Source organism: Coregonus lavaretus (assembly GCF_964263955.1).
Source record: "Coregonus lavaretus genome assembly, chromosome: 2".
Classification (NCBI taxonomy): Eukaryota; Metazoa; Chordata; class Actinopteri; order Salmoniformes; family Salmonidae; genus Coregonus; species Coregonus lavaretus.
Window position 1 is genome coordinate 20,194,936 of NC_139989.1, and position 16,452 is coordinate 20,211,387.

Consider the following 16,452-nt stretch of genomic DNA (forward strand, 5'->3'; position numbering starts at 1 on the left):
TACAGCACATTTAACTTCCTCACAACCACCATCAGTGTGTATGTGGATGTGTTTTCCGGTGGTTCTATGTGATCATTATTGTATATTATAAACTGGGTGGTTTGAGCGCTGAATGCTGATTGGCTGACAGCAATGGTATATCAGACCGTATACCACGGGTATGACAAAACATGTATTTTTACTGCTCTAATTACATTGGTAACCAGTTTATAATAGCAATAAGGCAACTTGGGGATTGTGATATATGGCCAATATACCACGGCTAAGGGCTGTATCCAGGTACTCCACGTTGAGTCGGACGTTATTGCTTAAGTATGACGTACAGTGGGGAAAAAAAGTATTTAGTCAGCCACCAATTGTGCAAGTTCTCTCACTTAAAAAGATGAGAGAGGCCTGTAATTTTCATCATAGGTACACGTCAACTATGACAGACAAATTGAGCATTTTTTTTCTAGAAAATCACATTGTAGGATTTTTAATGAATTTATTTGCAAATTATGGTGGAAAATAAGTATTTGGTCACCTACAAACAAGCAAGATTTCTGGCTCTCACAGACCTGTAACTTCTTCTTTAAGAGGCTCCTCTGTCCTCCACTCGTTACCTGTATTAATGGCACCTGTTTGAACTTGTTATCAGTATAAAAGACACCTGTCCACAACCTCAAACAGTCACACTCCAAACTCCACTATGGAGTTTGTAGACCTGCACCAGGCTGGGAAGACTGAATCTGCAATAGGTAAGCAGCTTGGTTTGAAGAAATCAACTGTGGGAGCAATTATTAGGAAATGGAAGACATACAAGACCACTGATAATCTCCCTCGATCTGGGGCTCCACGCAAGATCTCACCCCGTGGGGTCAAAATGATCACAAGAACGGTGAGCAAAAATCCCAGAACCACACGGGGGGACCTAGTGAATGACCTGCAGAGAGCTGGGACCAAAGTAACAAAGCCTACCATCAGTAACACACTACGCCGTAACACACTAAATTGAACTTTTTGGTAAAAACTCAACTCGTCGTGTTTGGAGGACAAAGAATGCTGAGTTGCATCCAAAGAACACCATACCTACTGTGAAGCATGGGGTTGGAAACATCATGCTTTGGGGCTGTTTTTCTGCAAAGGGACCAGGACGACTGATCCGTGTAAAGGAAAGAATGAATGGGGCCATGTATCGTGAGATTTTGAGTGAAAACCTCCTTCCATCAGCAAGGGCATTGAAGATGAAACGTAGCTGGGTTTTTCAGCATGACAATGATCCCAAACACACCGCCCGGGCAACGAAGGAGTGGCTTCGTAAGAAGCATTTCAAGGTCCTGGAGTGGCCTAGCCAGTCTCCAGATCTCAACCCCATAGAAAATCTTTGGAGGGAGTTGAAAGTCTGTGTTGCCCAGCGACAGCCCCAAAACATCACTGCTCTAGAGGAGATCTGCATGGAGGAATGGGCCAAAATACCAGCAACAGTGTGTGAAAACCTTGTGAAGACTTACAGAAAACGTTTGACCTGTGTCATTGCCAACAAAGGGTATATAACAAAGTATTGAGAAACTTTTGTTATTGACCAAATACTTATTTTCCACCATAATTTGCAAATAAATTCATAAAAAATCCTACAATGTGATTTTCTGGATTTTGTTTTTCTCAATTTGTCTGTCATAGTTGACGTGTACCTATGATGAAAATTACAGGCCTCTCTCATCTTTTTAAGTGGGAGAACTTGCACAATTGGTGGCTGACTAAATACTTTTTTCCCCCACTGTATGTGTGTGTGGTGGTAAATGTACAGCAGCTGTTGGATGTACAGTATATTTCTCACCTGGAGCTCTGCCATGATTTTGTCTCCCTCGTCCTCCTCCTCCTCCTCGTGGATGGCTGAGGCAGCAACGGGGGGAGGGGTGGAGGGCTTGGTCTCTGGCGGGACCTTGGTGGGTTTGGACTGGCTAGCTGGGGCTTGTGCTAGGACCTCAGCCTCATCTTCCTCCTGGGCAGATGGGAATGGGGGAGGGGGTTAATACATTTAATATGACTCGAATACTTTTAATATGACTCGAATACTAGCATCAATATTATTTACCACAAGAGTTAAACAGATCAACATGGGCCATTCCAAGATATCAATTATAATGTTCTCAAATTGCTTGATTAACTGTTCTTAGACTTCATCCCCTCTCCCCATGTTGTTTAAGGTCAGGTCTGGACCACCCAAGTGGAAACGATGTCTGTAGTTTGCCATTCACTCTGGTCCAGGGCGTTACGTGCGGCTTGCTGAGGCTCAGTGTCAGCAAGCCGCATGTAACCCCCTGGACCAGAGCTAGTTGACCACAGCCTACCCTGCGCTAAACTACATGGCAGACTGACCTGTCCCGAGGCAGACTCCTTCCTGCTGGTGTAAACCACCTCGCCAGACCGTGTGGTGGTCATTCCAGAGCTGGAGGTGGGAAAGGTCTTTCTGGGTGGTGGAGGGGGAGGGGCCTTCTCCAAGCTGACTTTGCCCACTTTGTCTGCAGCAGCGGTAGGCTTGGTGGTGGTGGCCTTCTCTAGCACCGACTTGGGGAGTTTCTCAGGACCAGCAGGCTTGGCTTTAGCTTGTTTCTCTGTGCTGGGCTCAGGCTGAGTCCATTCTGTAATAGACAAACACACACATAAGGTCAACAATGAGGGCTACATGAGAACTACAAAGGGTCATTTTCCTGAAGAAAAATTGTTTACTTGCTTCAAAAAACCTAGGCAAAATAATTGTTTGTAGTAGTGGAATATAGTAGTGGACTCTTTGGTAGAAGCTGAAGCTGTATAAAAGTCCCTTGCCTGGGGTTGTCTCCTCCATGGCAGCAGGGGGTGCTGTAGAGGCCTCCCCCTCACTCGGCACATCCAGACTGGGAATGCCTTTCATCATGTTGGCCTGGGCCTCATTTAGGATCCTCTCAAACTCCCTCCCATTGTAGTGGCCCATGTTCTGCCTCCGCTCCTCCCACTCCTTCTCTGCCGCCTGTGGAGGGAGGGAGGAAGGGAGGGAGGGAGGAAGGGAGGGAGGGAGGGAGAGAGAGGAGAGAAGAGAGAGAGAAGAGAGAGAGAAGAGAGAGAGGAGAGAAGAGAGATAGAGAGGGAGAGAGAGAGAGAGAGAGAGAGAGAGAGAGAGAGAGAGAGAGAGAGAGAGAGAGAGAGAGAGAGAGAGAATAAATAAATAAATAAATAAATAAATAAATAATAACCCATAGGGGATATTGATATCATAGATCATAGACTGAGGACTGAAGTGCACTATGACTTCCATAGGGCTTACCTCTATAGACATGGCCCTGTTTTTGCTCTTGCTGCTCTTGGTGTGAATCTCCTCCATTAGGAGGTTCCCTGTCCCGCTGCTGCCGTTATTGACCGGAGCCTGGGTCGCCAACTCTAGGATGGCAGCAGGGGTTTTCTTCTGCTGGGCAGGGCTTCCCACCTGGCTGGAGTGGTTGGAGTTTGAGGCCGAGGTGGTGCAGGTTGAACCCTTGGCTGAGCTGGGGGATTCCCGGCCCTGGCTGTGGGTGGGGGTTGTGGGGGGGCTGGGCTGGACCAGCAGGGCTGCAGACTGCTGGGACTGCTGCATGTGGACCGGAGCACTCTGGACGTGGTGGATGACCATGGGGGAGGAGGGCATGACCACCTCAGACCTGATGGAGGAGCTCTGGGGCTCGGGCAGGGCCGAGGGGGAAGCTGGAGGCTCCACTGTGGGGTCGGAGTCCACTGTGGTGGTGGTGGTGGCTGGGCTGCTCTCTACTGGGGTTGGTTTCACTGAGGCACACATAGCAGGGTCAGATCCCTTCAGTAGGCCCTCTGTAGCACATCTGTAGTGCAGAGAGGGCAGGAGAGACTTACTATTGGAGTTACAAAATTCAGGTTACTTTCTCAAAATTCAATTCTGGTTGGAGGATTCTGTATTTTGTGCTTCCAACCAGGATTTCTGAAAATATATATTTTTTCCCACAGAATTTTGGGAAAGTTTTGGAAATATACTGACCACAAACAGCCAAACACTAGTTAATCTAAACTGTATCCCACTAAGGTTAAACACATACTGTACCTATGATGACATATGCCATGCTCCCATGAAAAGCATGCTTCAAATCTCCTAACCTCATAACACAGAACAGTACATACAGAACTTTGGAATTTGAAAGAACTACTGCCACACCCAAGCTTATTTAGCCTGAAAACACAACAAACCTCCCCAAGTGTATTTGGCCCAAACCCAGCATCAAAGTGAGTGTAATCATCTCTGACGTACGGGGAGAGAAATGTACTGAGGGGACGAGGTAATGTAGATTAGTTTGGCTGCGTTGTGTGGTGCGCCCTGGGAAAAAGTGTTGACGACCCACAGAGCAGAGTGTCTCTGACAGATGTTTATATGGAAAGGAGATGCCGCAGGGAGCCGTGTTGCGCCCAAATTAATTAAGTTATCGGTTCAATGGAGAGCTAAATTAAGATGGACGCTACCTCCGTCCATTCCGCATGACCCATCGGATGGGATCGGAGCCAACGCCTCGCCAGCAGAATCAACTGTTAGTGTCCCTTACACTATAGTCATGCTCCCCACTGTCTGACTCTGAAAGCTTCTGTTTTCCACCCACTCTCACTGTCTCTCTTTTAACCTCTCACTCCCTCGCTTCTGTACGTCTTGGCTACATTCAGATTCTCTACCCTTCTTTCGAAGTGGGCACTTGTACACTCCCCCTCATGGATTTAAAAAGAACGGACTGGTGTGAGGAATATGGTTCATGTACCTCTTCAGGCTGCTGAGTGTTTCCGTGAGGCTCTTGACTCTCTTCAGCATGCTGTCCAGTTTGTGGGGCTCCTCCTTGAGGAACTTCACAGCCTCCACCTCTACCCTCAGCACCGCACGCATCCTCGTCTGCAGTGCCGGAAACTCCCCTGAGAAAACATACAGGAAATAACATGTTTTTTTAAATGAACAGTTTCAGTTTTATATTTTCCATTAATTTCACCAACCTTCATTGGAGGACAACTTTATTAGTGTGCATACCTTTTTCAAGCTTATTCTCTTTTTGGACACAAAAACACATTTTCTTTTAGGAAATGTATGTTTTCCAGTTGTAGCTTTATGTTACCCTAATGTTATTATACTGAACAAAAATATAAACGCAACATGTAACAATTTCTACGATTTTACTGAGTTACAGTTCATTTAAGGAAATCAGTCAATTTAAATAAATTCATTAGACCCTAATCTATAGATTTCACATAACTGGGCAGGGGCATAGGCCGCTCATTGTTTGTCTGTATTGTTATTGTAATTGTTTTTAATAACCTGCCCAGGGACTGCGGTTGAAAATTAGCTGTCTGGCTAAAACCGGCAATTTTACTGAAACGTTGATTAATGTGCACTGTCCCTGTAAAAATAAAAATAAACTCAAACTCGGGAGCCAGGCCTACACAATGGGGAGCCAGGCCCAGCCAATCAGAATGAGTTTTTCCCCACAAAAGGGCTTTATTACAGACAGAAATACCCCCCCCCAGCACCAGGTCATGGTGTTTAATCAGCTTCTTGATATGCCACACCTGTCAAGTGGATGGATTATCTAGACAAAGGCTAAAATGCTCACTAACAGGGATGAAAGAAGTTTGTGCACAACATGTTAGAGAAATAAGCTTTTTGTGCGAATGGAACATTTCTGTGATCTTTTATTTCACCTCATGAAACATGGGACCAACACTTTACATGTTGCGTTTAGATTTTTGTTCAGTATAAATTCATTAATTATATTATCTGACTTCTCACCGGTAACTGAAAACCCTAGCTCATGGAACCTATAGAATCCATGTCAACGCACATAATCGAAGGTACTGTTTGTGTCTTAAAAGTAGGCTATACTGTACTGCCGTCTTACCTTTGAGTCCTGCCAAAGATTCTCCCACTCTCCTGAGGCTAACTGCCCCCTCCTCCACATGCTTCAGTGTCACAGCTCTGTGAGCCCCCGCCGAGCCAGTCTCCCTCTTCAGAGTGCCCACATACAGCTCCAGCTCCCTACACACACAGACAGACAGAGAGGACATTCAAAAACACCAGCTCACCTCCATTCCTATTTGGCATAATTTTTATCACTCCTCACCTCTCCACCATGCTAGCTGATGTGTGGTGAGGTTTGTGCCACAAATGGTTGCCACACATTGGTGGTGGATGAGGTGGGTTTCCCTCTTACTATGTAAGCACTTAAAGCACTACATAAATCTATTCAAACATTTTAATAATTTCATCTCCATTGCTACCAAATGAGATATGGAGGCACCATCAAATCCCTGACATACTAGTGATGCTAACAGATCGGATCAGACTTCAGATTGCGTGCTTGAAGTGTCACCTGAAACACTGACTCCATTTCGACACAAGGGGGCAGACAATACTAATTTAACCTTATGGGCACAGAGGGAGCTCTAGTTTGAGGTAACTGAATGACAAGTGAAACAAGGTTGTATTTAAAAAACAAGAACATCTGGGCTGTAGGAAAGTCAGCCCTTCAACCTTAATAGCCAAAGTTGCCTTTCTCAGTCAGACCCCGCTGCACTTCTTCTGTGAGTTGGCTCCGACTGGATTGGGTTACTTGCCAAAACCTCAACTGTGTTCACATGGAAACTGGGTTTATTTGTGCGACCACTTCCTTACATAGGATCCTATCAGTTTGATACACTGTATCCATGGGATCCTGAGAAGTCAACTCCAAGGGGAAATGTGCTGGGTGGATGATAACATTGTGTGCTGTTCTGAACTGCATGAGAGAACTAAATGGTGATTTCTTTGTGACCAGCTTCCTTGGAGAACCGTAAGCTTTTTGTAGAGTTGCTCTCAAATGGGAGTGAAAAGACGATAACTACTGACGTCGCAGTCCTCTTATGTGAAGGACTCTTGATGATGACTATGGGAAAGTTCAACTGAAGAGCTGACGGGGAAAAAACAGCTCTTTCTTCTTAAAAGAGCTTTACAGGACTTCAGAAAGTAGATAAAGTGTCGCAGCATTAAAATCCACTTCTAAAAGTAGCTTGACAAACACTTATGATGTCCCAGGGATCATCTATTTGAGGAGGCTTCATGGGCACTCAACTCTCTCTCATCTTTCTCTATTGCTCAAGGGCAGTAGGATCACTGGCTTAGTGCTGACAGCTGGCTCAGATCTAGCCTCTTTGACGGGCTTATGATGACTGGTAAACGGAACTGACTGGAAATAAATAGAAGTGACCAGAGACAGACTGGGAACAGAAATCACCCCCACACACAATGGTTCCCCCAAAAAGGAACACTTTTTTCCTCGAGGCCCTCATTATTAGCCAAACAATTATAATTCTGTGCAAAAGCCTCACTTAAGACCAACCCACTGGGATAAAGATGGACCAGCCCATCCGGCATTTGCCTGAACTTCCCTATGGCCAGTCCGTTTCTGGGAGTGACTCAATCGAGCCAAGGATTGGAAATGCAGGAAATGCATGTGCTTAAAACTATGGCAAATCCTGTAGGCCTACTGACATTTGTGAAAAAGGACGCAATACACAACATCTTCACTGACCTTCCTTTGACATCCTCCATGGTAGCAATATCCTCATGTTATGGACCATTGGATTGCTGCAGTAGTTGTAACAATGATAAACCTTGGTCGTTTGTCGCCTCACTTCCTCTCAGAGTATTTTTAGAACCCTCAGCAGACACGCTCCCAGGTTGTATTAAATTGCGTTTCTCTCCAGAGGAGAAAGCTACGTCTTTTCACACCACATTCCCTGTCACGCACGCAGCGCTTCAGCCAAACAGAGCTCATTAACTAGCCATATTTAAAACACTACGGCAGGCCTTTGCTGAGTAAGAGCTGGCATTGCACCAAGGAAAACACAACTGAATACAGCACCCTGCGCCTGTCTGATTAACCCAGAAAACCAACGTTCAGGAAATGCCCCTATCGTGATGTTTATCAGGACATATGTTTACTGCTTTCTACCCAGGCAGTGCTATGACCTTGCCTGTTAAACATCAGAATTAAAAGGATTCAATTACCGTTCCCGATTGGCAAACCGCGACGAGTGAATTAAATTAAGAGTATGCTGCAAATAATTGCCTTCCCAGGTTGCCTGGTCCTATACTTCAGTGATAGCTGGGCTTGAATGAGAGACAGACATGGCCTGCCGGTACCTGTGAGCTATGTTTGGAGAGTGTGCACTTGCAGTTAGTCAGTAGTCAGTAACACCTTGGTCGTATTCACTAGCAACCAAACGAAACAGGCCGAAACAGGGAGGGACCTACACGAGTTGCTACAATGTGCACTACTTAATACACCCCCCCCCTCCTCTCTTTCTTACCCTAGTTGGTTGAACACCCTCTCCTCCAGGCCCAGGTACTTGTGTCTGTCCTCCTCCACCAGGACTCTCTGTCTTTGGACCGGGTCTTCCAGACGTCTCATGGCCTCCGCCAGTTTCAAACTGATCTCCTGCTCAGCCCGCTTCAGCTGCACATGCAGAGCCTCCTGGTTCTGGAGCTAGGTAACACACACACACACACACACACACACACACACAGTTTTGTCTTTCTTAACCAATCTAGATAGAGGGGGTTGAAAAGTAGCTGATAGACAGTAGTTGAGTGGCTGAGAAGCAATACTTGACAGCTGATATGAAATTGATAACCAATAACAGTAGATAGGGGCTCCCGGGTGATGTTTCCCCTCGGTACAGATCTAGGATGAGCTTTCCCTCCCCCAATCCTAACCTTAACCATAAGTGGGGAAAATGCTAAACTGACCCAATATCAGCGTCTAGGGGAAACGTAATCCTACTCCTAGATAGAGCATTGGTGACGTTACCTGCAGCTGTCTCATCTGATGGAGCTGCAGCCGAAGGTCCGAGACGTTCTTCTTGCATTGGAGCAGGTTGGCCTGGAAGGGAGCGGAGCCTGGGAGTATGAGGGTGGAGCCATTCTCAGAGGGGGGCGCGGGAGTTTTGGGTGCTAGGACAGGGGAACCTCCTGTATGAGATCAAATCAAATAGCCACATTTAAAACCACTACAAGCTAGTCAGTTCCTCAATTTTGATAATAAAACTGGAAAGAAAACATAGATTTGGATAGAGGGCTCACTTGCCACAAACATGCTTTATCTAGCTGTATAAAAACTGATTTAGAACAATACGCCCAAAAAATTGGAAAACACATATTAATTCATTTTATTTGAATTATTCACAATGTAGGCTATGCTGTAGAGATGCATCCACCAGTACATAAAACCCTTTCACAATGTGACGGAAAAACACTGCAGATTTTGGAGGAAGCATGCAATCCATAACTCCCTTATTTACTGCAAATGAAATACCCCACAGTCAAAAGTGCACATGCACGTAAAAAGTAAAATGTCTCCTCTGAGATTGAATGGATGGAGTAATGTATTAATGTTTTCTCCCCTCCTTTTCACTTTCTGCCTTGTGTCTGCATGCGTCCCAAATACTACCCTATTCCCTATGTAGTGCGCTACTTTTGACCAAGGCCCATTGGGAAGCAGGCAATACAAAGTAGTGCACTATATAGGGAATAGGGTGCCATTTGAGATGCAACCTCTGTGAGGCATTAGCCTGGCCACAGCCCAGCACTCGCCTCACTCGCCTTGCGCATTTCCAAACACATTCCCCACAGCCGCGTTGGTTCCTGATTTAATATTCCTAATGTTAAGTAATGAGGGCCTGTGCTTCCCGTGGCGTCTCCCCCGCTGCCCACAGGAGCACACGGGTACTTACATTGGCAGTGCCGACTGAAATAGACTGCCGACCGCCAACCTCACCATGGCCACATCTCAAATGGAACCCTATTCCCTATGTAGTGCACTACTTTTGACCAGGCCCCATCAAACTCTGGTCAAAAGTAGTGCACGGTATAGGGAGCAATTTGGGACGCAATCACTGTGAGAAATAAGAGACAGGAGACGGGTTCGCCTGCTGTCGAAAACAACCGCCAGACATAATGTCCTCTGGCCTTGGAGACTGACGACAGAATGACTCTTGACAAGCCATGCCAACTGCAGTCTGTATTGACAGTAACTGAAGTTGAATTCAATTACACTGTGTCTCCCATTCAGAATGGAGTATGACCTATGACCTTCAGTTCTGTCTCTGGGGCGCTTGTTGTCAACAGGTGGGAGCGGCACAGTGTCACTAAGCCACTCAAGTCCCTTAGCGGAAGAGAAAAAGTCCCTGCCCAGTGTCAGAACAATGAGAGAGTGGAATGTTCTGAGTGAATGAGAGAGAGAGAGAGAGAGAGAGAGAGAGAGAGAGAGAGAGAGAGAGAGAGAGAGAGAGAGAGAGAGAGAGAGAGAGAGAGAGAGAGAGAGAGAGAGAGAGAGAGAGAGAGAGAGAGAGAGAGAGAGAGAGAGAACTCCCTCCACACAGAGTAGGTCAGCGTCCCAAATGTTACCCTATTCCCTATATAGTGCAGTACTTCTGACCGGGGCCCATCAAAAGTAGTGCACTATCATGGGAATATGGTGCCATTTGGGACACAGCCGTAGTAGAGCCCTGCAGTGGGGATAGAGAACACAGTGCTATTGTCACTGTGTAATCCCCCTCCAACATTCACCTCAGAGTCCTCTCATAGTGAATGACAGCTGCACAGACCTGAAGTGCAGGTTCAGATGAGTGCTGTTCATGTGTGTCACACTGTCTGCATTCCATATCACACCCCTTTATATGGCACTACTATACCCTAGGGCTCTGGTCAAAAGTAGTGCACCATACAGGGAATAGGGTGCCATTTAGGATTCATCCACTGTTTGGAGACCGAGAGGATGCTCTTGTGATGGGGACAGGTTATGAAGTAACAACAAGGAAATATTTGAGGAATCAAGAGAAATATGAGCCATAGTCAATTCTTCATGTTTGTATTTGATGGCGGGAAAGATAAGCAAAGGGAAACCTGTGAGAAGAAGAAAAAGTTGCTTTGGCAGCAGCCGCATAATGCAGGGAAACTTACATCCGTTCTACCTCATTTCTACCAGCATGTTAAATGTGCAACCAGAGGGAAAAAAACTCTACACCACCTTCACTCCACACACAGAGACGCGTACAAAGCTCTCCCTCGCCCTCCATTTGGCAAATCTGACCATAACTCTATCCTCCTGATTCCTGCTAATAAGCAAAAACTAAAGCAGGAAGCACCAGTGACTCGGTTAATAAGGAAGTGGTCAGATGACGCAGATGCTAAGCTACAGGACTGTTTTGCTAGCACAGATTGGAACATGTTCCGGGATTCTTCCGATAGCATTGAGGAGTACACCACATCAGTCACTGGCTTCATCAATAAGTGCATCGATGACGTCGTCCCCACAGTGACCGTACGTACATACCCCAACCAGAAGCCATGGATTACAGGCAACATCCGCACTGAGCTAAAGGGTAGAGCTGCCGTCTTCAAGGAGTGGGACTCTAACCCGGACGCTTTTAAGAAATCCCGCTATGCCTTCCGACGAGCCATCAAACAGGCAAAGAGTCAATACAGGACTAAGATTGAATCGTCCTACACCGGCTTTGATGCTCGTCAGATGTGGCAGGGCTTTAAAACTATTACAGACTACAAAGGGAAGCACAGCCACGAGCTGCCCAGTGACACAAGCCTACCAGACAAGCTAAATCACTTCTATACTCGCTTCGAGGCAAGCAACACTGAAGCATGCATGAGAGCATCAGCTGTTCCGGATGACTATGTGATCAAGCTCTCTGTAGCCGATGTGAGTAAGACCTTTAAACAGGTCAACATTCAGAAGGCCGCAGGGCCAGATGGATTACCAGGACGTGTACTCCGAGCATGCGCTGACCAACTGGCAAGTGTCTTCACTGACATTTTCAACATGTCCCTGACTGAGTCTGTAATACCAACATGTTTCAAGCAGACCACCATAGTCCCTGTGCCCAAGAACACTAAGATAACCTGCCTAAATTACTACCGACCCGTAGCACTCACATCTGTAGCCATGAAGTGCTTTGAAAGGCTGGTCATGGCTCACATCAACACCATTATCCCAGAAACCCTAGACCCACTCCAATTTGCATACCGCCCCAACAGTTCCACAGATGATGCCATCTCTATTGCACTCCACACTGCCCTTTCCCACCTGGACAAGAGGAACATCTATGTGAGAATGCTATTCATTGACTACAGCTCAGCGTTCAACACCATAGTGTCCTCAAAGCTCATCACTAAGCTAAGGACCCTGGGACTAAACACCTCCCTCTGCATCTGGATCCTGGACTTCCTGACGGGCTGCCCCCAGGTGGTAAGGGTAGGTAACAACACATCTGCCACGCTGATCCTCAACATGGGGGCCCCTCAGGGGTGCATGCTCAGTCCCCTCCTGTAGTCCCTGTTCACCCATGATTGCATGGCCAGGCACAACTCCAACACCATCATTAAGTTTGCCGACGACACAACAGTCACCGACAATGATGAGACAGCCTATAGGGAGGAGGTCAGAGACCTGGCCGTGTGGTGCCAAGATAACAACCTCTCCCTCAACGTGCTCAAGACAAAGATGATTGTGGACTACAGGAAAAAAATTATCATCGACGGGGCTGTAGTGGAACAGGTTGAGAGCTTAAAGTTCCTTGGTGTCCACATCACCAACAAACTATCATGGTCCAAACACACCAAGACAGTCATGAAGAGGGCACGACAAAGCCTATTCCCCCTCAGGAGACTGAAAAGATTTGGCATGGGTCCTAAGATCCTCAAAAAGTTCTACAGCTGCACCATCGAGAGCATCCTGACTGGTTGCATCACCGCCTGTTATGGCAATTGCTCGGCCTCCGACCGCAAGGCAATACAGAGGGTAGTGAATACGGCCCAGTACATCACTGGGGCAAAGCTTCCTGCCATCCAGGACCTCTATACCAGGCGGTGTCAGAGGAAGGCCCTAAAAATTATCAAAGACTCCAGCCACCCTAGTCATAGACTGTTCTCTCTGCTACCGCACGGCAAGCGGTACCGGAGCACCAAGTCTAGGTCCAAAAGGCTTATTAACAGCTTCTACCCCCAAGCCATAAGACTCCTGAACAGCTAATCATGGCTACCCAGACTATTTGCATTGCCCCCCCACCCCACCCCTCTTTTATGCTGCTGCTACTCTGTTTATTATTTATGCATAGTCACTTTAACTCTACCCACATGTACATATTACCTCAATTACCTCGACTAACCTGTGCCCCTGCACATTGACTCTGTACCGGTACCCCCTGTATATAACCTCCCTACTGTTGTTTTACTTTAATTTACTTTTTTTTTCTTAAACTGCATTGTTGGTTATGGGCTTGTAAGTAAGCATTTCACTGTAATGTCTACAGCTGTTGTATTCGGCACATGTGGCAAATCAAATTTGATTTGATTTGATAAATACGCAATGTTTTCATTCCGCCGCTCTCAAGATTGCATTTATTTTATCGAACTCACATCTGCCTTGACCGCTAGCTAGACAAGATTGAATCATCTTGGCGAGATCGAGAAATAATACATCTCTCTTGTTTTACGTAATGCTTTCAGCAGCACATATTCAGTTAGTAGCTTTTTTGCCTCCATCCCCCGCCTAGAGTGTATGACAAGGGAGGATTTGAGGGGAATATGAGTTGACGAAGAGCAAAGACGCCTGTCTGATTGACTGACTGGGTGTTTTAGTGGTGCAGTAGGGGAGAGCATATGGCTGATTGTGTTGAGTGACATTAAGAGACTTGTCTGTGCAATGCATCATGGGGGAAACATGGGGGATATGCAACAAAGAACTGTCTCTCTAAGTAGACAATGGTTACGTCCCAACTGGCACCCTATTCCCTATATAGTGCACTACTTTTGACCAGGGCCCACAGGGCTCTAGTCAAAAGTAGTGAACTATATAGGGAATAGGGTGCTATTTGGGACGTAAACCATAATGTGATACATGCAGAAGGGTAATAATGGTCCTCCTGACCTGCACTGTGTGCACTATGAACCGGAGATGCTTGCCTTGATGTCTTCATGGGTTGTTCACTACGCACACACAGAGAGGAAGAGAAAAATACATTAATTCTGTTGAATCACAATAAAAGAGAATGAATACAAAGCCCTGGGCACTGTCCAGGAGTTAGGGTTGACAGATATTAGTAAAAGCATTGTAGACGTAGAGACAGCCATACAGTATGATTGGACAGACTGACATAGACGGACGGGTTAACATGATGGCTGTTAGGAGCAGTCTGTTCCCATAGTAAGCCATCCCATTTTCATTCCAGTCATGATGCACACATTGAGATTGTTGATTGGAAACTCAAGCAAACACAGTAGCACAAGATCTCCACAGAGTTCGTTGAAATGCAAAGATAACTGCAGCCAGTCAATATCAGACCCCTCGTCCACACTGTTTCCCCATGACAATGTTCTGTTTACCTAGGCTGGCACATATTGCTAAAATTGAGAGCTAGTTTATCTGTTATTATCTTTGTCCACTTTGACTGGGGCTACCTGAGCTTATCTCTGAGAACTCAATGTCCCACGCTGCCTCACTTCTTCATCTTCTTGCTTACCTGAGAGCCTCGTTGGTGCCACTAGTGTTTGGGGACTTTAAAAGTGCATGCTGAACAAGACCAGTCAAGCTGGCAATCTGTTGCTCCATAGCCTTCATTCGCTCTCTGCAGGAAACATCAGAAAATCAAGCTTTTAACACTGGGGCTAACTAGGCGTTAAAGGTGGCATTCTAACATTTAAGTTAGAAGTAATTCTTAAGTTAGGAGTTACTTCCTAAATACTACCGGAATTGTTTTCATGCTAGATGTGGTTGCTTAGCGATCAAATTAGCAATATAACATTAAAACATTGAGTAGGTCATCTATCTTAGAACATTTATGAAAACCTTTAGGAATAACTTATTGATTTGTGAAGTAGATGGGGTTTCTGCTATATAAACAACAGTTAAATGCACGGTTAAAGCAATAGCTGGCCAAAAGTACGTGTCCCAAGCTGTCAAACTACCGTGCTAAGGTAGTGAATGCTTGATTCAGGAACTACCTTATATTCCAGCTAACATGGCCTAATAACTTCAACCACTTAAGCATGTCTGCTTTGCCCTCCCGGAGTCTGCCTGGAATAGTCTAGAAAAACGAGTGGGCTAGTAGGAATTTCTAAAAACAAGACAAGGGCTGTCTCGTAGATTTAGCCCAGAGGTTGGAGATGAGTTGATGAGTTGAACATCCCACGGAGCACCATTAAATCATTTATTAAAAAATGGAAATAATATGGCACCACAACAAACCTGCCAAGAGAGGGCCGCCCACCAAAACTCACAGACCAGGCAAGGAGGGCATTAATCAGAGAGGCAACAAAGAGACCAAAGATAACCCTGAAGGAGCTGCAAAGCTCCACAGCGGAGATTGGAGTATCTGTCCATAGGACCACTTTAAGCCATACACTCCACAGAGCTGGGCTTTACGGAAGAGTGGCCAGAAAAAAGTAAGCAAACACGTTTGGTGTGTGGGAGACTCCCAAAACATATGGAAGAAGGTACTCTGGTCAGATGAGACTAAAATTGAGCTTTTTGGCCATCAAGGAAAACGCTATGTCTGGCGCAAACCCAACACCTCTCATCACCCCGAGAACACCATCCCATGTTTTTCATCGACAGGGACTGGGAAACTGGTCAGAATTGAAGGAATGATGGATGGCGCTAAATACAGGGAAATCTTGAGCGAAACCTGTTTCAGTTTTCCAGAGATTTGAGACTGGGACGGAGGTTCACCTTCCAGCAGGACAATGACCCTAAGCATACTGCTAAAGCAACACTCGAGTGGTTTAAGGGGAAACATTTAAATATATTGGAATGGCCTAGTCAAAGCCCAGACCTCAATCCAATTGAGAATCTGTGGCCTGTAGCTCAGTTGGTAGAGCATGGCGCTTGCAACGCCAGGGTTGTGGGTTCGTTTCCTACGGGGGGCCAGTATGAAAATGTATACACTCACTAACTGTAAGTCGCTCTGGATAAGAGCGTCTACTAAAATGTAAAATGTATGACTTAAAGATTGCTGTACACCAGCGGAACCCATCCAACTTGAAGGAGCTGGAGCAATTTTGCCTTGAAGAATGGGCAAAAATCCCAGTGGCTAGATGTGCCAAGCTTATAGAGACATATCCCAAGAGACTTGCAGCTGTAATTGCTGCAAATGGTGGCTCTACAAAGTATTGACTTTTGTGGGGTGAATAGTTATGCACGCTCAAGTTTTCTGTTTTTTTGTCTTATTTCTTGTTTGTTTCACACAAAAAAAACATTTTGCATCTTCAAAGTGGTAGGCATGTTGTGTAAATCAAATGATACAACCCCCCCAAAAAATCTTTTTTTTAAATTCCAGGTTGCAAGGTAACAAAATAGGAAAAATGCCAAGGGGGGTGAATATTTTGCAAGCCACTGTATATTGAATGCTCTTTGTGCA

The 16,452-nt window shown here is 45.8% G+C and overlaps 1 protein-coding gene across 1 annotated transcript in view; it reads right to left on the minus strand.

The window, feature by feature from the left end:
• The window catches only part of LOC311138572 (sickle tail protein-like), a 96,989-nt gene that overhangs the window by 8,292 nt on the left and 72,245 nt on the right, over positions 1 to 16,452 (minus strand). Inside the window, exons 7-16 of the mRNA XM_084173315.1 lie at positions 14,557 to 14,661; positions 13,965 to 14,023; positions 8,835 to 8,995; positions 8,335 to 8,510; positions 5,886 to 6,022; positions 4,761 to 4,908; positions 3,281 to 3,824; positions 2,806 to 2,986; positions 2,359 to 2,621; positions 1,817 to 1,981 (exon numbers count right to left, since the gene is read on the minus strand). Coding sequence (XP_084029441.1) covers positions 1,817 to 1,981; positions 2,359 to 2,621; positions 2,806 to 2,986; positions 3,281 to 3,824; positions 4,761 to 4,908; positions 5,886 to 6,022; positions 8,335 to 8,510; positions 8,835 to 8,995; positions 13,965 to 14,023; positions 14,557 to 14,661 — 1,939 coding nt within the window. The remainder of the gene's footprint in view (positions 1 to 1,816; positions 1,982 to 2,358; positions 2,622 to 2,805; positions 2,987 to 3,280; positions 3,825 to 4,760; positions 4,909 to 5,885; positions 6,023 to 8,334; positions 8,511 to 8,834; positions 8,996 to 13,964; positions 14,024 to 14,556; positions 14,662 to 16,452) is intronic.